Here is a 21,347-nt window from a genome sequence, read left to right as displayed (position 1 = left end):
CTCTGGGGTATAATACAGGATGTAACTCAGGATCAGTAATGTAATGTATGTACACAGTGCCTGCACCAGCAGAATAGTGAGCTCAGCTCTGGATTAGAACACTAGATGTAACTCTGATACTTATGTGGCTGTGTTTATTAAATATTAACAGTCTGTGTTACATTTCCTCATCCCGGAGCTTTTCTCTGTGTAATATGACCTGTGTCTGTAACACATCACGTATCTCGTCCATCTCCCGCAGGTTATAAGCCATGAGCAGTGAGGATCTGCGTTCCGCTGACTGACGGATATTATAGACCCGGCCGCGGCGTTTTGTGTCTCCAGTGATGCATTTCTCTCTTGTACATACAAGTCTGTCTGTGATAATAGAAAATCACTAATGTTTTTCTCCGTCGCCTCTTTACACAGGATCTGCCAATACTCGGTGCTTTATAAATTGCACACGAGGCGAGATGCGGAGGGCTCCTGGACGTTATCCAGATGCAGGATTGATTCTTCACCATGACGGCCGGTTCTCCCCTTTTATCCCATTAGATGGATATTTCCCGGCTCAGGTAATGTCACTTTCTTCCAGCAGGTTGGGTGGAGCAGCCGTTCCGTGCGCCGGTCTCTTCGCCACAGACGCTTCGCCCCTATTATTACAGACGTCCTGCTGTCGCCTTCAGCTCTGAAATTACTGCAAGATTAAAACTGTCATAATGATTGTGTTGCTTGTCGCGGCTCTTGCTCGATGCTGCCGTGCGCAGCGGGGCGCAGTGAATGGAAGAAAGGAGCAGGTTACAGGGCGAGCAGTGAACGGATTCATAATGGAAGGTGCATTCCTGATCTGTCACATGTACAGATGAGCAATGGGATTTGTGCTTCCCTGGTTCTGCGTCCAGTCCTGTCCCCCACGGCGGCCGCTCTTCACTGCTGTGCCTGGCATCCATGGCCTCATAAAGTCCTGTAGCCTGGTAAATGCCCGAGGCGCCCAGGATGCCGGGCACAGAGGTGAGAGACGGCTGCCATGGAGGACCGGACTGGAAATCAAGATTTGCTCTTCCCTAGTTAGTAAAGAGCAGCTGAGTAAACAGATTAAAGATATTAAAGATCAGAAAGTCAGTTCTAAAAGAATTGATCTTCCAAATTTTGGGGAATTGATTTGCAGAAAAGACCTAAAATTCCTCTGCTATTTCTCAGGAGTTTAAAACCTGAACATGGCTTTAAAAAAAACCCTCAATAACCTCTTATTCTTCCCTTTCCTCTGCCCTCCCCATACCTGTCCCACCATAGTCGCTCCCCTCTGGCTCCGCAGCTGATCGCACTCCATTTGGTCGATCTCACGGGGAGTCGCATGTATATGACGTCAGCCGGGAGCCAGGGGCGTACATAGATTTCACAGGGCCCCATAGCAAAATTGAGCAAAGGGCCCCCCCCCCCCCGAAGAAGGGAGGGGAACAGGTGGCGCGCGTAGCGCGTCGAAAATTTGCATGTTAAGCCACGCCCCCTCCACAGCCACACCCCCTCCACAGCCACACCCTCTCCACAGCCACACCCCCCCAATTACTAATTTATATGGCGAAGGCAATAAAAAATAGACTTACCAGAAAGCAGCATTGCAGGAGAAAGCAGCATTGCATTGCAGTAATAGATAAAATGAATTCAACCTAAAAAAGTGAAACTATTATTATTTGCCATCCCCAATACAGTGTGATCCTAAACATTTATTCACTTTAGTATGATAAACATTACCTGGAACTTTGAACAACAGAGAATGGTGGTGTTCCCAGCAAAAACTCCCAAACTTGAAAATAACAGAAAAACTTGGAAACATTCTAAACTTCTGAAACTTGAACTCAAAACCAAAACTGTGGCCAAACATTCCGCAAATATTGAGATGTGGCAACCTATAATGTAAATAACACAAATTAGAGGGGCTTTATAGAACCCCTAATATGTTCTCTTAGGGCATCTACATGTAGGTGAGGGTCCTAGAGGGGCTTTATAGGACCCCTAATATGTTCTCTTAGGGCATGTACATGTAGGTGAGGGTCCTAGAGGGGCTTTATAGGACCCCTTATATGTTCTCTTAGGGCATCTACATGTAGGTGAGGGTCCCAGAGGGGCTGCCTGTCTTATAGGACCCCCTTATATTCTCTCTTAGGGCATCTACATGTAGGTGAGGGTCCTAGAGGGGCTTTATAGGACCCCTTATATGTTCTCTTAGGGCATCTACATGTAGGTGAGGGTCCCAGAGGGGCTGCCTGTCTTATAGGACCCCCTTATATTCTCTCTTAGGGCATCTACATGTAGGTGAGGGTCCTAGAGGGGCTTTATAGGACCCCCTTATATTCTCTCTTATGGCATGTACATGTGGGTGAGGGTCCTAGAGGGGCTGTCTGCCTTATAGGACCCCTTATATTCTCTCTTATGGCATGTACATGTAGGTGAGGGTCCCAGAGGGGCTGCCTGCCTTATAGGACCCCTTATATTCTCTCTTATGGCATGTACATGTGGGCGAGGGTCCTAGAGGGGACCCCTTATAACCTCTTATAGCACCTACTTGTCAGCCAACTAGGAGCTAGGATAATGCAGAGTACAATGTCTCTCTCAGCTGCTGTGGCGTAGTACAATCATCCATTGGAGCAGACTGGTTGTGCAGACTCATGCTTCCCACACTTCTCCCCCGGTAATGCAGCACAGTTCTCCTGATGCACCGAGCTCCCAGTGATCCCAGCACTCCCAGCTCTGCTACATACTGGGACATAGTTTGCTCATCTTTACAACAAGTGACAACTTCCTAAGTGTTCCCACCGGCGCAGCGGAGAGATCAGAGGTCACTGCCAGAGATGGCGCAAGGAGGGATCCCAGCAGATCCCACAGGGAGGAAGAGGGATCCAGGAAGAGAGGTCCAGGCAGGATCAGAGGGAGGAGAATGCGCTGGGAGAGGGGAGGATAATCAGCAGAGAGCGGAGCCGCTACTCACCCACTGTGCTCCGCTGCACGGACACCAGGCCGTGGACCCAGACACGCAGAGCCGCCCCGCTGACACTCTCCAGGAGCGAGCAGCCGTCGGTCGCAAAGGGTGCACGGTGACGTCACTTCCGGTCGCTCGGAAATGAGATCACCGCGCCCCCTATGTGACCTTCCCCCTCCAACTGCAGCGCAGCACCGTGGGGAAGCTTCCTGCTTCCCCACACGCTCATCTCCGACAGGGCCCGACAGCAAAGCCCTGTCGCCTCGCCGCGCGCGCGCCCTCCCCGACCCGAGCAAAAAAAAAAATTAACACAAAAAAAAAAAAAAAAAAAAAAATAGGTGGCGTACACACCATGGGGCCGGGCAGCACCGGGCCCCCCCGGCCGTGGGGCCCGGATGCGGCGGCACCCGTCGCATACATGGTGTGTACGCCACTGCCGGGAGCTGCAGGGGGCACAGACATGGGGAGGACCAAAAACAGGTGAGAATAATAGTTTATTGCTTTTATTTTAATCCCGTCAGATTTTATTTGCGGCGAATTTAGTAGATGTTAATTGAATCTTCTCTTCTGAATTTAGAAAATGTATCAGACGCAAAAGTTGTCAGATCCATGTAACTATATTCTTTGTGTTTGCCATTGTCCGCGCCGCGTGGCTTCTACGAGAGGAACGTCCTTTACCGACAGCTGGAATTTCACTTTGCTTTTTCTACAACAATCTACTGATAAAAATGATAAACTTTTTATTAACTTCTTCGTAGTTTTTAATTTTCTCCAAATCTTATGCGCCAACTTGCTAATAGATCTTCCATTCTGGGCAGATTATTATTTTTATTTATTATTATAGCGCCATTTATTCCATGGCGCTTTACAAGTGAGGAGGGGTGTACATAATAAAAACAAGTACAATAATCTTAAACAATACAAGTCATAATTGGTATTTATTTGTGATAAAGCAGAGCCGGCGATATTAAATGTGAAGTTTCCTTAGAAAAAAGAATGTAAGTCTACAAGGACAGGGTCCTCTCCCCTCTGTACCAGTCTGTCACTGTAAACGTGTTTACTGTAAATGATATTTATAACCCTGTATATAACCCCTTCTCATGTACAGCACCATGGAATTAATGGTGCTATATAAATAAATAATAATAATAATAATAATAATAAATAATAAAAAACAAAACAAACACATTTTTACCTGAAATTAATTGTAGTGGAATAGGAGAAATATCTATTTCTAATGTTACATTAAAGGGTTATTCTCACTTTCTTATTGTTGTATGCAAAAATATGATGAGTGGGGGTCTGGCCTAAGGGACCCCTAATAATCACAAAATGAAAAGTACCAAGGTCCCCTGGGTCACAGATGGCCAGACCCCTCCCTGTGCAGTTAATTCTCACACCTCCCTGGTCACATTGTCTGCTGAGCAGTGCTAATTATACTATATGGGATCCTTCGGTGCAATGTTTCTTCAACTGCATGAACTTTGGATAACAAATATTTAACTTTTGAGTTTCATTAAATATTTTTCATCATTTGGCTTTTTACAGGCTCTTTTTTTCTTTGCATATTGCTGGCTGTGGAATGAGTTAACTGGGAATTTGTCAGTGAGCTATTTCTGCAGGGGAGTTTGTAACTCTTCTACTTGTTTTTTTTTTTTTCTGAACACTTCATATCAGATATGTGACCACATAAGGCCTGAACTTTGATCTGGTCGGTGGTCATAATTCAACACAGTTAAGGTCAGAAATAGAAAGACAAAAAAGTTATAAACTCTCCGGCACAAAGTGTTCACAGATGGATTCTTATTTGAATTGTTCTAAAATTCTAAAATTATTATTAACCAAGATACATATGATTAAATAATTGAAAAAATTAGTCCCGAAAGTGTCCACTGGGAAATTTGACACACTAGGCGTTTTTTCAGTGTGTTTTTTTTTTCTGAAGCAAAACCTGCTCACTTGGTAGGAAAGAAGCTACAGAGAAAAAAGCAGATTTTCTTTGTTGGTTTTCTTGCTTTTTTGCTGGATTTTTTGTGCGTTTTTTGCTGCAGTTTTGGCATGCTAGATTTGTCTCTTCTTCATGCTGATAAAGTTTAGTATTAAAAAAAAAGTCCTATTCTATAAAATCAGGTTTTGACACAAAAAAACGCAGCAAAACCTGATACCTGCGATTTTGGTGCGTTTTTATTGTTTCTCAGCACCAATTAATTTCAATGGGTGAAAAAAGCTGAAAAAACGCTGAAAGAAGTGGCATGCTCCATTGTACAAAAAAACATGCAAAGAACAAAATCCCGAGAACAAAAAACAATGTGTGTGCAGGAGATTTCTGAAATCTCATAGACTTTGCCGATACTGTAAAACACAGCTGAAAGTTTGCATAAAAAAAGTATAAAAAAAAAAATGCTGCCAAAACACCCAGTGTGAACCTAGCCTAAAAACTAAAGCCAAAGCCGGTAATGCTGCAGCCATTTTAGGGTGATAGCAAGAGGATGTCACAGGTCACAGCTCAGCAATAGAGATGAGAGAAAGCCAGAAAACACTGAATAAACATTACACATAGTGTGTGTCAGCACAGCAGTGATGAAAAGCTTCCATCCATTTGCCCATAGTCATACATGAACATTACTGAGGCTGTGTGTGCATTAATAAAGGGTTTGATTACAGTCCTAGGAGACTCCAGAGTGTTAGGGTACGTCTCCACGGTACAGATGGGCGGCGGTATCACCGCAGCGGCGAAGCCGCTCGGCGCTAAGCCCCGCCCCCTTAATGGGACGCGATCATGCCAGATGTGTTAACTCTTCACATCCGGGATGATCGCTCTCTCCCATAGCGCCCTGTGATATGCCTTGCGGGGACGCTGCGTCCCCGCAAGGTGTACGGACATGCTGCGATCTGAAAAGACGCGCAGCATGTCCGGAGTCGCAGGGCCGCCGCGTGCAGGTTTCCACGCATAGTGGAGACGGGATTTCATAAAATCCCCTCCACTATGCTGGAACATCTGGACGCTGCTTGTTTGACGCTGCAGCTCTGCGCAGCGTCAAACAAGCAGCGTTTCCTGAACGTGGAAACATACCCTTAGGGTATGTGTCCACGTTCAGGATTGCTTCAGGCTTTGGTCAGGATTTTATGCAGGTAAAATCCTGACCAAAAATGCACCTGAGGTCACTGGGAGGTCACCTGCGGTGTTCCTGCGTGTTTTGCTCATTGTAGCAACATGCTGCGTTCTGAAAAAACGCAACGCATGTGCGTTTTTGCGAGAAAAACGCATGCGTTTTTTAATGCACAGTGGAGACGGGATTTCATTAAATCCCCTCCACTATGCTGTAACATTTGGACGCTGCGTTTTTGACGCTGCGGCTCAACACTGCGTCAGAAATGCAGCGTTTCCTGAACGTGGACACATACCCTTACACTGGTCTTTCAAGGCTGTTGGAGAACTTGCAATTTGCAGTGAATACATTTGCTGCAAATACAATTTTGGGGAAAAATGTGCTGAAGATGGTGAATTTAAGCCTGCGGTCACACTATCAGTATTTTTAAGCCAAAACCAGGAGAGGAACGATCAGAGGAGAAGTATTAAAGAAACATATGCTCCACAATTCTGCATTTATCACCCACTCCTGGTTTTCGCTTCCAAATACTGATGTAAAATACTGACCAAATACTGAACGTGTGACCGCAGCCTTAGGCCAGTTTCACACATCAGTGGCTCCGGTACGTGAGGTGACAGTTTCCTCACGTACCGGAGACACTGACACACGTAGACACATTAAAATCAATGCATCTGTGCAGATGTCATTGATTTTTTGCGGACCGTGTCTCCGTGTGCCAAACACGGAGACATGTCAGTGATCGTGGGAGCGCACGTATTACACGGACCCTTTAAAGTCAATGGGTCCGTGTAAAACACGTACCGCACACGGACGTTGTCCGTGTGCAGTCCGTGTGCCGTGCAGGAGACAGCGCTACAGTAAGCGCTGTCCCCCCCACGTGGTGCTGAAGCCGCCATTCATATCTTCTCTCCAGCAGCGTTTGCTGCAGAGAAGATATGAATAATCCTTTTTTTTTTTGTTTCTCATGTTTAACATAAAGATCCATGTCCCCACCCCCTGTGCGCCCGCCCACTGTTATTAAAATACTCACCCGCCTCCCTCGCAGTGTCCTGTCCTGGCCACAGCTTCTCCTGTATGCGGTCACGTGGGGCCGTCCATTACAGAAATGAATATGCGGCTCCACCCCTATGGGAGGTGGAGCCGCATATTCATGACTGTAATCGGCGGCCCCACGTGACCGCTCATACAGTAGAAGGTGCAGCCAGGACAGGACACTGCGAGGGAGGAGGGTGAGTATTTTAATAACAGCGGGCGGGCGCACAGGGGGTGGGGACATGGATCTTTATGTTAAACACGAGAAACAAAAAAAAAAAGGATTATTCATATCTTCTCTACAGCAAACGCTGCTGGAGAGAAGATATGAATGGCGGCTTCAGCACCATGTGGGGGGGACAGCGCTTATCTCTAGCGCTGTCTCCTGCACGGTGCGTGTGGTACCCAGTCGGCACACGTGTGCCGCACGTGTGCCACACTGATGTGCCACAGAAACGCACGGGCACACGGACAATTCCGGTACCGATTTTTCCGGTACCGGAATTATCTGGACGTGTGAGACTGGCCTTAAACTGTGAAAAGATTCGCTCATCTCCAGGTTTTGCTGTAATTCAGCATATTTCTATTCTACTAACGCCGGTCAGCAGAATGCCATAAAGTGCACACCTCTATGCAGTCATCACTGCGCCCTACACAATCGATAGTTTCATAGTACATTATGTATTTACCTCTCGTGCAGCGCAGAATGTGAATATTTTATGCAGGGAACCTCTTTGCTCTGCTCTTTAACATCATATAAGTGATTTTCTCTTTTGAAACCATGAAATTAATGATCAATGTGGCAGCTTCACACTTAAGACTTTTCTGCAAATTGACCTTTGAAACGATCTGTAATGTGTCCAGAGAACTAATATCCGCTGGAGGAAGCGATGGAGATTGTGCTCCGTGGTGCCGTTATCCTCTCAGCCACAATGTATATATAACCACGCAGTTTATAGGAAGATCATCTGCAAACAATGGCATCTAGCTGACAAAACTGTGATCATAATATTGAAAGAAAGGAAAATCCCTGTGAAATCCACATTTTAAGGTCAGCTCCATACATTTACACTGCCGTCATTGGCACAATATGACATTTTCCCTAGAAAATCCCTTCTATTCTGCTGCACATTGACACAGCTGTCATGGACATATTGTCAAAGCTGTTGTGTTAATGAGTAGATGGTATAACAATTAGCACAAGAAAAGCCAATAATGAGCCTTGTGCATGTAAGAAACATTTGTAGCCACAATCACCAAATCATCCAAACACAGAAACATCATAAAGCAAACAAATGCTCAACATAAACAAACAGATACAAAGTGTGCAACAATGTATCTGCTCCTGCAACCGGAGGCCTCATGATGAGAGAGGACTGCACTGCACTCCCTTTTACATTCACCTTCCGCAATCACATGCATTTATGGATGGATATATACATATATTAATTTTAATTTAATCTTTTTTTTACAGGCTCCTTTTTCACTGCACATTGTTGGCTGCCAAAATAAGTCCACAATCACTCAGTGAACTCTTTCTGAAGTTTGTAATTCTGTGGTATCATTTCCTCAACACCCCTCATCTAACATATGACCACATGAACGTAGAGCTGAACTTAGAAGTGGTTTAGAGTAAAAAGAAATCTGCACAAATTAGCTCAGGAAAAATACAAACAAAAGATTTTGTTCCAAGCTCTCCATCAGAACGAGTTCACTGAAGGATTCCAAGTTTACTCATTCTGACTTATTAGACAGTGTAACTTGGAGTTAATAGAAAGCAAATGGTGCAACATTATTTTTTTATTTCTCAAAATACAAGCATTTAAGCAGAAAATGAACCTGAAATATGTCCATATGCTTCAATGTTTGGGACCCCGAGTTACATAATCTCACAGCTGCACCCTGTGATACAATGCATTCTCCCTGTCTGCGGACTGGTTGTGACATGCACAGTGCACCCCTACCCTGGTACATAGAGGAAGACCGTTGCCCTGGAGTCTGACCAGCTGCATGACCCTTCAGTCTCTGCACACAATGTGTCTTCTGCTCCTCTGCAGCCCTGCTCTGGAGTCTGACCTGCTCCATGACCCTTCAGTCTCTGCACACAGCAGTGTATCTGCTGCTCCTCTGCAGCCCTGCTCTGAAGCCTGACCTGCTCCATGACCCTTTAGTCTCTGCACACAGCATTGTCTGCTACTCTTCTGCAGCCCTGCTCTGGAGTCTGACCTGCTCCATGACACTTCAGTCTCTGCACACAGCAATGTATCTGCTGCTTCTCTGCAGCCCTGCTCTGGAGTCTGACCTGCTCCATGACCCTTCAGTCTCTGCACACAGCAATGTGTCTGCAGCTCCTCTGCTGCCCTGCTCTGGAGTCTGACCTGCTCCATGACCCCGCAGTCTCTGCACTCAGCAGTGTCTGCTGGTCCTCTGCAGCCCTGCTCTGGAGTCTGACCAGCTCCATGACCCTTCAGTCTCTGCACACAGCAGTGTCTGCTTCTCCTCTGCAGCCCTGCTCTGGAGTCTGATCAGCTCCATGACCCTTCAGTCTCTGCACACAGCAGTGTCTGCTGCTCCTCTGCAGCCCTGCTCTGGAGTCTGACCTGCTCCATGACCCCTCAGTCTCTGCACACAGCAGTGTCTGCTGCTCCTCTGCAGCCCTGCTCTGGAGTCTGACCTGCTCCATGACCCCTCAAGTCTCTGCACACAGCAGTGCCTGCTCTGGAGTCTGATCAGCTCCATGACCCTTCATTCTCTGCACACAGCAGTGTCTGCTGCTCCACTGCAGCTCTGCTCTGGAGTCTGACCTGCTCCATGACCCTTCAGTCTCTGCACACAGCAGTGTCTGCTGCTCCTCTGCAGCTCTGCTCTGGAGTCTGACCTGCTCTATGGCCCTTCGGTCTCTGCACACAGCAGTGTCTGCTGCTCCTCTGCAGCTCTGATCTGGAGTCTGACCTGCTCCATGGCCCTTCATTCTCTGCACACAGCAGTGTCTGCTGCTCCTCTGCAGCTCTGCTCTGGAGTCTGACCTGCTCCATGGCCCTTCGGTCTCTGCACACAGCAGTGTCTGCTGCTCCTCTGCAGCCCTGCTCTGGAGTCTGACCTGCTCCATGACCCTTCAGTCTCTGCACACAGCAGTGTATCTGCTGCTCCTCTGCAGCCCTGCTCTGGAGTCTGACCTGCTCCATGACCCCTCAGTCTCTGCACACAACAGTGTCTGCTGCTCCTCTGCAGCCCTGCTCTGGAGTCTGACCTGCTCCATGGCCCTTCATTCTCTGCACACAGCAGTGTCTGCTGCTCCTCTGCAGCCCTGCTCTGGAGTTTGACCTGCTCCATGACCCTTCAGTCTCTGCACACAGCAGTGTCTGCTGCTCCTCTGCAGCCCTGCTCTGGAGTCTGACCTGCTCCATGACTCTTCAGGCTCTGCACACAGCAGTGTCTGCTGCTCCTCTGCAGCCCTGCTCTGGAGTCTGACCTGCTCCATGACCCTTCATTCTCTGCACACAGCAGTGTCTGCTGCTCCTCTGCAGCCCTGCTCTGGAGTTTGACCTGCTCCATGACCCTTCAGTCTCTGCACACAGCAGTGTCTGCTGCTCCTCTGCAGCCCTGCTCTGGAGTCTGACCTGCTCCATGGCCCTTCAGTCTCTGCACACAGCAGTGTATCTGCTGCTCCTCTGCAGCCCTGCTCTGGAGTTTGACCTGCTCCATGACCCTTCAGTCTCTGCACACAGCAGTGTCTGCTGCTCCTCTGCAGCCCTGCTCTGGAGTCTGACCTGCTCCATGGCCCTTCATTCTCTGCACACAGCAGTGTCTGCTGCTCCTCTGCAGCTCTGCTCTGGAGTTTGACCTGCTCCATGACCCTTCAGTCTCTGCACACAGCAGTGTCTGCTGCTCCTCTGCAGCCCTGCTCTGGAGTTTGACCTGCTCCATGACCCTTCAGTCTCTGCACACAGCAGTGTCTGCTGCTCCTCTGCAGCCCTGCTCTGGTTGCTGGGGCTGTGCACTGCTCTGGGGGTGTAGCCTGCTCTGGGCTGTGGGTGGAGAGCAGAGTGTTTGCCTATAAGGAGCTGTCCTCCATCTCTGGTGCTGATTCTGCCTCCTGCTCAGTCACCTGCACGTCTCAGCAGTGGATCTCATTGCCTTTGGATGTGTCTCCCTCTAAGGAGTCAGTGCCAGGGATGTCTGCAGCTCAGGTTGGGCTCTGTGGATGATGCTGACAGTCAAGGCTTTGTCTGAGCATCCACCACACACAGACCTGGGGATAATACACATAAACTGCTCCATTCACAGCCAGTGACATGGATTCGGATATAAAAGTGTTTTGTGCCTGCCTGTGCCTGCTGCCTGCTCTGTGTCACCTGGGATCAGCTGCAAACTGTAAGTAGGCAGAGACATAATGGGGGCTACACTTGTGCGGAGGGTCTGGGGCTATTGGGGGAAAGTTACTTGTGTGGAAGGCTGTGATGCAATGTGATTATCAGCAGGAGGGATTTGCCTTCTGATACTTTCTGTGGGGGTCTCCAACCAATAGTTAACCCTTGAGAACCCTCTGATCCATAAGCTATCAGGTCAGTCCACTCCAGCTGTTGTGCAATTCTGAGAAAGGAGACTTCTTGTAGCTGCAGATTTCAGGGGTGCAGACTAACAAGGCTTCAAGGAGACCCTCAGATCTGCACCCTGAGGATAGAAGCATTGCTGCCCAGGATGAAGATATGTGATGTGGATGTGACTGGACAGGACATTGTGATGTGGATGTGGCTGGACAGGACATTGTGATGTGGATGTGGCTGGACAGGACATTGTGATGTGGATGTAACTGGACAGGACATTGTGATGTGGATGTAGCTGGACAGAACATTGTGATGTGGATGTAGCTGGACAGAACATTGTGATGTGGATGTAACTGGACAGGACATTGTGATGTGGATGTAGCTGGACAGAACACTGTGATGTGGATGTAGCTGGACAGGACAGAACATTGTGATGTGAATGTGGCTGGACAGGACATTGTGATGAGGATGTGGCTGGACAGGACATTGTGATGTGGATGTGGCTGGACAAGACATTGTGATGAAGATGTGGCTGGACAGGACTTTGTGAGAAGGATGTGGCTGGACAGGACATTGTGATGTGGATGTAGCTGGACAGGACTTTGTGATGTGAATGTGGCTGGACAGGACTTTGTGAGAAGGATGTGGCAGGACAGGACATTGTGATGAGGATGTAGCTGGACAGGACTTTGTGATGTGAATGTGGCTGGACAGGACTTTGTGAGAAGGATGTGGCTGGACAGGACTTTGTGAGAAGGATGTGGCTGGACAGGACATTGTGATGTGGATGTAGCTGGACAGGACTTTGTGATGTGAATGTGGCTGGACAGGACATTGTGATGTGGATGTGGCTGGACAGGACATTGTGCTGTGAATGTGGTTGGACAGGACTTTATGAGAAGGATGTGGCTGGACAGGACATTGTCATGTGGATGTGGCTGGACAGGACATTGTGATGTGGCTGGACAGGACATTGTGATGAGGATGTGGCTGGACAGGACTTTGTGAGAAGGATGTGGCTGGACAGGACATTGTGATGTGGATGTAGCTGGACAGGACTTTGTGATGTGAATGTGGCTGGACAAGACTTTGTGATGAGGATGTGGCTGGACAGGACATTGTGATGTGGATGTGGCTGGACAGGACTTTGTGAGAAGGATGTGGCTGGACAGGACATTGTGATGTGGATGTAGCTGGACAGGACTTTGTGATGTGAATGTGGCTGGACAGGACTTTGTGAGAAGGATGTGGCTGGACAGGACATTGTGATGAGGATGTAGCTGGACAGGACTTTGTGATGTGAATGTGGCTGGACAGGACTTTGTGAGAAGGATGTGGCTGGACAGGACTTTGTGAGAAGGATGTGGCTGGACAGGACATTGTGATGTGGATGTAGCTGGACAGGACATTGTGATGTGGATGTGGCTGGACAGGACATCAGTCATGGTGATGGCAGGAAATTGATTTATGTCCAAGAGAAAGGACACAGTGTATCCAACTCTGCAAAGTTGCCATCTTCTAGTTGCCATGTCTCTTGCAGCCATTGCTGCTGTGGATTGAGCCAGTGGAGATTGCTCCTCTCTGTAGGAATCTTTATATTTTAGGTCAATGCCTTAAGGCTTTTTAGTGATACAAATTTGTTAGCTTTACTAGACTGCAGCAAAATAAGAATATAGCTCTATAGCAAATATAGATTTACATCCAGGGTTTAACTTGAAATTTACGGGCTCCAATGCAAAATCTCACACAGGAGCCCCCAACTACCAGGGGTCTTTAATAGTATTGATCTTCTCATATGGGCCGAAGGACCATTTGCTCCCCCCATGGGGTGCAGCTGAAACCTCTGCACTCCCTTTTTTTACACCCCTGGACTTGATATCATTATATGTGGGTTTGTAGTCATTGCTTCCTAGAGAAGATGCTAAACTGCAAACATCAGCCAGCACAGGGTTAAACGTCACTCATGGACACCATAGATGATGCAGCGCAGGTGACCAATGAGACACAAAGTGCGCAATGAAGAGGCGACGCAGCGCTGTGGATTGTTCTAGTTCTGAGCATTTTGCACCTGACAGAAGGGACCAGATTCTCCCCCTTGTTGTGCTGTGGACTGAACACTAGAGGTCACTGCTGCTCTTCATCTACAATTCAGCAAGTGGAAAGGAAAACAGAAGAGATTGGATAAAATCTGAACAGCAGAGGAAGGAACGACAGAAGAGATAGATCAAAAGTCGCAACCAGCGGAGACACAATCCGGGCAAAAAACATAACCGGGCTGTGAAAATATCATCATTGCACCAAGTATCACCAATAATGCAATAAAAGATCTCCGGGATTGTAGGGAGCACTGCAGCCAACAGCCACCCCTGGAGGCCTGGGCAGGGGGTGGCAGGCCCTATGGGCCACCGTCCGATAAGTGGGGGCCTATGGAATGTCAACGTCAACACCTCGGAAAGCTCCAGGCAGACTCTGTTTGGACAAATGCGTGCGCTCACTCCTAATTGCTTTTTTCATCAGATCTAGAATTGATCGGATCTCGAGAAATTTGATTTGGGAATTTCTGCTCAATTCTGTGGGGAAATTAGATTCACATTGAATATATTAGATGCAAATTAAAATCAGCTGGAAAAGTGATTAAAAAAACAAATTACACCTCTCCTTGCCGATCCCAGTGCCTGTCCCACCGCTGCCACCAGTCTTCCGATTGGTTCTTCTTTTATCTTCCTTTCATTTTGTTCCCGGCCGGGTCTTCTGTTCATGAAGTCCCATGTAAATAAAGGGCATCGCGAAAATGTGAGAAAGGAGATAGATGGTAAAAGAGAGAGAAGAGCTGATCGGAGGGCTGACGGCAACAAGACAGGTACAGAGATGGCCGACGAGACATTAGAAGTCATATTTTATTTGTGAAACCATTTTTTTTTCAGCTTCAAATTGAATTTGATTTGTCTCATTCACATTGTGCGGTTTTTCTTTATTGTACAGATTTATGCCGCTCCGGTATTTAATGAGCTCCTGAGCTCCCTCTAGTGGCGGCTGCAGGAAGTCTCTTTTACCATTACATTGACCCTAATCTAGACGGAGGATTTGGGGCTCTGGTTCAGAAAAAACTCTGATATTCATCTTAAAATGGTTCAGAACATGATGTCAATATTAGACATTCACTTTGAAGTTGTGACAGGCTCATTATGTTTATGCAAAATGGCAATCGATTTAGATACATTAGTGCTTGGTGCCACTCGGCCCCCAATGATGTATAGGAGGGTCCCCTACATCAGTCAGGTACTGTATGGGGCCCTGCTATCTTGTTATAAGAGGTGCAGCCACAATCTGGTCTTGCACCATATTCATTATGTGCTTTAGACACTTCCAGGGGCTCCTTGGACAAGATTGCACGGCCAAAAGGACAAGGGCAAAAATGCCGACACAAACAACAAAAGTTTGGTGCATAACAAATTCTAAACTAACTAAAAAAGTGGTGTAAAGTTAGAAAGAAGCATCTACAGATCTTCCTGCAGGGGGCGCCATCATAGACCCGACACAAATCAGGACGGTCCAGTCTAAGTTCATTCTTAGGGGGGTGTAAAAGGCATCCGGTACCCGGCAGCTCTCACTCTTCAAAAGTCTCAAAAACTGTTGTACCCCCTGTATATGGGAGAGATACAATATCTATCTAGAGATCATTTTACATTCTTCGTATCATTTGGTTCTTTGAAGCCTCTGTGGTTACTTGACTCGATGTGACCCTGTGGACACTATGTTGCTCAGCAGATATTTAATTTGATACAGAACTTTCCAGTGTGTGACATTTTGTGCATCTTCAATAATTAATGGAGCCATAAAAAGAATCCCAAAAAGCACAAAACTCTGCACAGACGGGTCCCTCCTGTATGAGCGCACGATTGCCCGGCGCTGGCCGCTCTGGCGGTACTGTACATTACATGTGTGGTGTCGGCCCTACATCACACCGGGACCCTCAATAATGGTTCTTACAAACACACTGGAGTCTCCCGGACGTGCGAGCCTCATGGCGCTTCTGTACGTTCTTTCTTTTTAGACTTGGGATTAATCCGCCCACAGTTTACTGCAGGAACATTGTTCATTAACATTAAGCAAATGTTTTATTATCTGTCTGGTATCGGTCTACAGAGGACTAAAGATAAGTAGAGATGAGGAAATCTCCAGAAATTTAATTCTGCCAGATTCTCTATAGATCGGCCATCAGATTCCGTTCCACCCAAATCCAAACTGCCCTGATTGCTATGATGGAAGGAAATTAGTTACAAAATGATATATTATATATGTATGTATATATATATATATATATATATATATATATATATATATATATCTATATATATATATATATATATATATATATATATATATATATATATATATATATATATATATATATATATATATATACGGTCAGTGGCGTAACTACAAAGTTATGGGCCCTGGTGCTAACTTCCAAATGGGCCCCCCCCCCTGCAGCCCTGCCATACAACTCAATGTAACCCCCATAGAATACAACACAGCCCCCCCATAGTATAATGTAGCCCCTCCATACAGGGGCAGTGAGAAAGACACGAGCAAATGGTGACGAGGGGGCAGGGGAGAGGGCACAAGGGGGCTAGGGGAGACAGGCACAAGGGTAACATAGGGGGGCTAGGGAGCAAGGAAGACAGGCACAAGGGGACACATGGGGGCTAGGACGCAGGGGAGAAGGTTACAAGGGGACTAGTGGGCAAGGGAGACTGACACAAGGGGACAAGGGAGACTGACACAAGGGGACTAGTGGGCAAGGGAGCCTGACACAAGGGGCACACGGGGACAAGGGAGACTGACACAAGGGGCACACGGGGACTAGTGGACAAGGGATACAAGCACAAGGGGACACGGACAAGTGGGAAAGGGAGACTGACACACAGGGACTAGTGGGCAAGGGAGACTGACACAAGCACAAGGGGACAAAGGAGACAGGCACATGGGGACAGACAGTGACTAATGGGCAAGGGAGACTGGCACACGGGGACAAGGGACACAAGCATAAGGGGACAAGGGAGACAGGCTCAAGGGGACACACGGGCCCCTGACCTGCCAGAGCCGCTTGTAGCGGCGACCGCTGCGACTGTGGTAATTACGCCCCTGCCTCACACACACTACAGATATCACACACATACACTACAGATATCACACACACACACACACTACAGATATCACACACACACACACTACAGATATCACACACATACACACACTACGATATCACACACACACACTACAGATATCACACTACAGATATCACACACACACACACTAAAGATATCACACACATACAAACACACTACAGATATCACACACACACACACTACAGATATCACACACACTAGATATCACACACACACACACTACAGATATCACACACACTACAGATATCACACACATACACACACACTACAGATATCACACACACACACACTACAGATATCACACACACACACACACACACTACAGATATCACACACATACAAACACACTAAAGATATCACACACACACACACACTACAGATATCACACACATACACACACACTACAGATATCACACACACACACTACAGATATCACACACACACACTACAGATATCACACACACACACACACACTACAGATATCACACACACACACACTACAGATATCACACACACACTACAGATATCACACACACTAGATATCTCACACACACTACAGATATCACACACACACACACACTACAGATATCACACACACACACACTACAGATATCACACACACTACAGATATCACACACACACACTACAGATATCACACACACTACAGATATCACACACTACAGATATCACACACACACACACTACAGATATCACACACACACTACAGATATCACACACACACACACACTACAGATATCACACACACTACAGATATCACACACACACACTACAGATATCACACACACACACACTACAGATATCACACACACTACAGATATCACACACACACACACTACAGATATCACACACACTACAGATATCACACACACACACTACAGATATCACACACACACACACACACACTACAGATATCACACACACACACACACACACACTACAGATATCACACACACACACACACACACACACACTACAGATAACACACACACTACAGATATCACACACACTACAGATATCACACACACACACTACAGATATCACACACACACACACACTACAGATATCACACACACACACACACACACTACAGATAACACACACACACACTACAGATATCACACACACTACAGATATCACACACACACACTACAGATATCACACACACACACACACACACCAGATACCAGCTCATATACACAACTCACAATCTTCTCTCTGTTACAGGGGTGGCTGATGTAAATCGGCTGCAGCTTCTCCTGACTGCGGCTCTGTCCCGCACCTACCCCTACTCTTGCCTTCTGTCCCAGGGCTGCAGAGCAGAAGCTGACAGTCTCACCATGACTGGAGCTGCTTCCTGTCTCTCATGTGCCCCGGCTGCCCCCTCCCCCTAGATACTGTTGCCGTGCAGGAGGAATCTCCTGCACTGCAACATGGTGTTGGGTGCCTCTGACCTGCCGGGCCCCTGACCTGCCGGGCCCGGTCGCACTGGCGACCCTTGCGACCGCGGTAGTTACGCCCCTGTATACGGTATATACATTTATATTCACCCTTCGTCACTGGTTCTTCTGCCGCCTCCTCCACAGTTGCCGCAGCTCACTCTTCCATTCTCCATCTTCTGACTCTTCTGTTTTGCCACTGAGGCCAATCTGAGGCCTGTGACTGGTCACACACGGTCACTTACAGGGGCTGACGCTGCGCACCATAAACAGGTAATCTGAACAGGTGAGTAAAGGTGAGTATAAGCCCCTTCCCAACCCATGAAGGTGTCCAGGACAGCGGTGGACAATCATCCTGCATTCGAGCAGATAAAATCCTAAAAAGTTTGGATTTGTTACAAATCATTTGACTGGTGTCTGTAAGTGAAGGGCAGACGCATTAACGTCTTATAAAAAGGCTGAACTGGATGGATAAATGTATTTTTTCAGCCTTGCTAACTATGTTACTATGTGGGTGAAGGGGAAGAAGTCACTGTGTAGCAATCTTGCCTTACGCAGGCGTGTACTATGGAGGACAGAGAATGAACTTCAATCCAATATTGCAGCCAGCATGCAGCCAGCGGGTAAGGAAAGGGTGAATCAAACACCCAAAAACCCCGCCCCTATGGCTGAAAATTGTTCCCTCCAAATTCAGGTGACAGAGTCCCTTTACTTTTGTAGAAAAAAAGCCGATCACAGACATGGCACAAAACTAAAGTCATTTAAAATGGCAACTTTCTGGCTTTAATAAACACTAAAAGAAATCAAGGACAAAACATGTGGTAGTCAGTAATGGTTACTTTTTTTAACCAAGCATAGGGGAAAACTTATGGAATCACTCAATTCTGAGGAAAAAATTATGGAATCTTGAAAAACAAACAAACAAAAAAACCCTCCAACACATCACTAGTACTTTGTTGCACCACCTCTGGCTTTTATAACAGCTTGCAGTCTCTGAGGCCTGGACTTATTGAGGGTCACACAGGATTCTTCATCAATCTGCCTCCAGCTTTCTCCGATTGCTGTTGCCAGATCAGCTTTGCAGGTTGGAGCCTTGTCATGGACCATTTTCTTCAACTTCCACCAAAGATTTTCAATTGGATTGCGATCCGGACTATTTGCAGGCCATGACATTGACCTTATGGGTCTTTTTTCAAGGAATGTTTGCACAGTTTTTGCTCTATGGCAGGATGCATTATCATCTTGAAAAATGATTTCATCCCCAAACATCCTTTCAATTGATGGGATAAGAAATGTGTCCAAAATATCAACAAAAACTTGTGCATTTATTGAAGATGTAATGACAGCCATCTCCCCAGTGCCTTTACCTGACATGCAGCCCCATATCATCAATGACTGGGGAAATTTGCATGTTCTCTTCAGGCAGTCATCTTTATAAATCTCATTGGAACGGCACCAAACAAAAGTTCCAGCATCATCACCTTGCCCAACGCAGATTCACGATTCATCACTGAATATGACTTTCATCCAGTCATCCACAGTCCACGATTGCTTTTCCTGAGCCTATTGTAACCTTGTTTTTTTCGGTTTAGGTGTTAATGATGGCTTTCGTTTAGCTTTTCTGTATGTAAATCCCATTTCCTTTAGGCGGTTTCTTACAGTTTGGTCAGAGATGTTGACTCCAGTTTCCACCCATTAGTTCCTCATTTGTTTTGTTGTGCATTTCCTGTTTTGGAGACATATTGCTTTAAGTTTCCGGTCTTGACGCTTTGATGTCTTCCTTGGTTTACCAGTATGTTTGCCTTTAACAACCTTCCCATGTTGTTTGTATTTAATCCAGATTTTAGACACAGCTGACTGTGAACAACCAACATCTTTTGCAACATTGTGTGATGATTTACCCTCTTTTAAGAGTTTGATAATCCTCTCCTTTGTTTCAATTGACATCTCTCATGTTGGAGCCATGGTTCATGTCAGTCCACTTGGTGCAACAGTTGTCCAAGGTGTGATCACTCCTTTTTAGATGCAGACTAACGAGCAGATCTAATTTGATGCAGGTGTGTTAGTTTTGGGAATGAACATTTACAGGGTGATTCCACAATTTTTTCCTCAGAATTGAGTGATTCCATAATTTTTCCCCTACGCTTGGTTAAAAAAAGTAACCTTTACTGACTACTACATTTTTTATTCTTGATTTTAGTGTTTCTTAAAGCCTGAAAGTTGCCATTTGAAATGACTTTAGCTTCGTGCCATGTCTGTGATCTGCTTTTTTTTTCGACAAAATTAAACAACTGAATGAACATCCCCCAAGGCCGGTGATTCCATAATTTTTGCCAGGGGTTGTATGTATCCAGCGCATTGATCAGAACACTTCATGCCGAAGTGGCCAAAATAAAGATCTGTAAGAAGATACATCCATCCTGTGGAGGAATGATTGACAAGGATAAGATGGAAGATGTGTGGAGGGAGATTGCTGTAAACCTTTATGTGAGGAGCATTTATGGAGACTTCGCAAATATCCTTATTTCTCTCCTTGATGAAATTTTGCAAATAAATCACAGCCTTTATATTTCTGTCCTCATTGGATGAAGGAAGTGAGAATTTAGACAAGTAGAGTTGATCCCAAGGATCCTCGCTGGCTGATCTGGGTGCCAGTCTGGTGCGGACCAGCGCAGTGTTCGCCTCTACGGACGGCATCCTGCTCATCTCTATGGACAAGGTGTTAGTGATGACCTTCATCTGCTACTTTCCGATCACAGCAGCTTGGCTCCTTCCCGGACGTTGCTTGGTGCTTCAGAGCGGCGCTCGCCGGTTGTTTTGCCTTGTGGTTGGTTTCGCAGCATTTCGGTGATTCCTGCTGGTTGTGATGGAGGATCAGTAATCCATCTCAGACTTTGCTCTGCTGGGAACGCTCCATATGCAGATGGCAGCTTGCAGTAAAGCAAGTGTTAGTAACACATGTTCAGATATGATATTAACAGCTAATTAATGGCTAAAAATACTTTCACACAATTAGGAGGAAACAAAACAAAAACATGAGTGGAAGGAAA

The 21,347-nt window shown here is 46.5% G+C and overlaps 1 protein-coding gene and 2 long non-coding RNA genes across 3 annotated transcripts in view; 1 reads left to right on the top strand and 2 right to left on the bottom strand.

The window, feature by feature from the left end:
- Window positions 1-251: 251 nt before the first annotated feature.
- Window positions 252-21,347, bottom strand: part of LOC143784716 (uncharacterized) — a 55,081-nt gene continuing 33,985 nt past the window's right edge. The window contains exon 6 of the long non-coding RNA XR_013217877.1: window positions 252-676. This is a non-coding gene — a long non-coding RNA (uncharacterized LOC143784716). The remainder of the gene's footprint in view (window positions 677-21,347) is intronic.
- On the bottom strand, window positions 1,578-3,074 carry LOC143786050 (uncharacterized). The gene is made up of 3 exons (XR_013218224.1): window positions 2,966-3,074; window positions 1,732-1,886; window positions 1,578-1,646 (listed from the first exon to the last, which is right to left on the bottom strand). It is a non-coding gene; the product is annotated as an uncharacterized LOC143786050 (long non-coding RNA).
- CNTNAP5 (contactin associated protein family member 5) overlaps window positions 11,191-21,347 on the top strand; it is a 251,802-nt gene continuing 241,645 nt past the window's right edge. Inside the window, exon 1 of the mRNA XM_077273262.1 lies at window positions 11,191-11,475. Within this exon, the coding sequence (XP_077129377.1) occupies window positions 11,397-11,475 (79 nt within the window). The 5' untranslated portion in view covers window positions 11,191-11,396. The remainder of the gene's footprint in view (window positions 11,476-21,347) is intronic.

This window comes from Ranitomeya variabilis, chromosome 7, assembly GCF_051348905.1.
Source record: "Ranitomeya variabilis isolate aRanVar5 chromosome 7, aRanVar5.hap1, whole genome shotgun sequence".
In the NCBI taxonomy this organism is placed as follows: domain Eukaryota; kingdom Metazoa; phylum Chordata; class Amphibia; order Anura; family Dendrobatidae; genus Ranitomeya; species Ranitomeya variabilis.
Note: the sequence above shows the minus strand (reverse complement) of the source record. Positions and strands in the feature narration are given on the sequence as shown.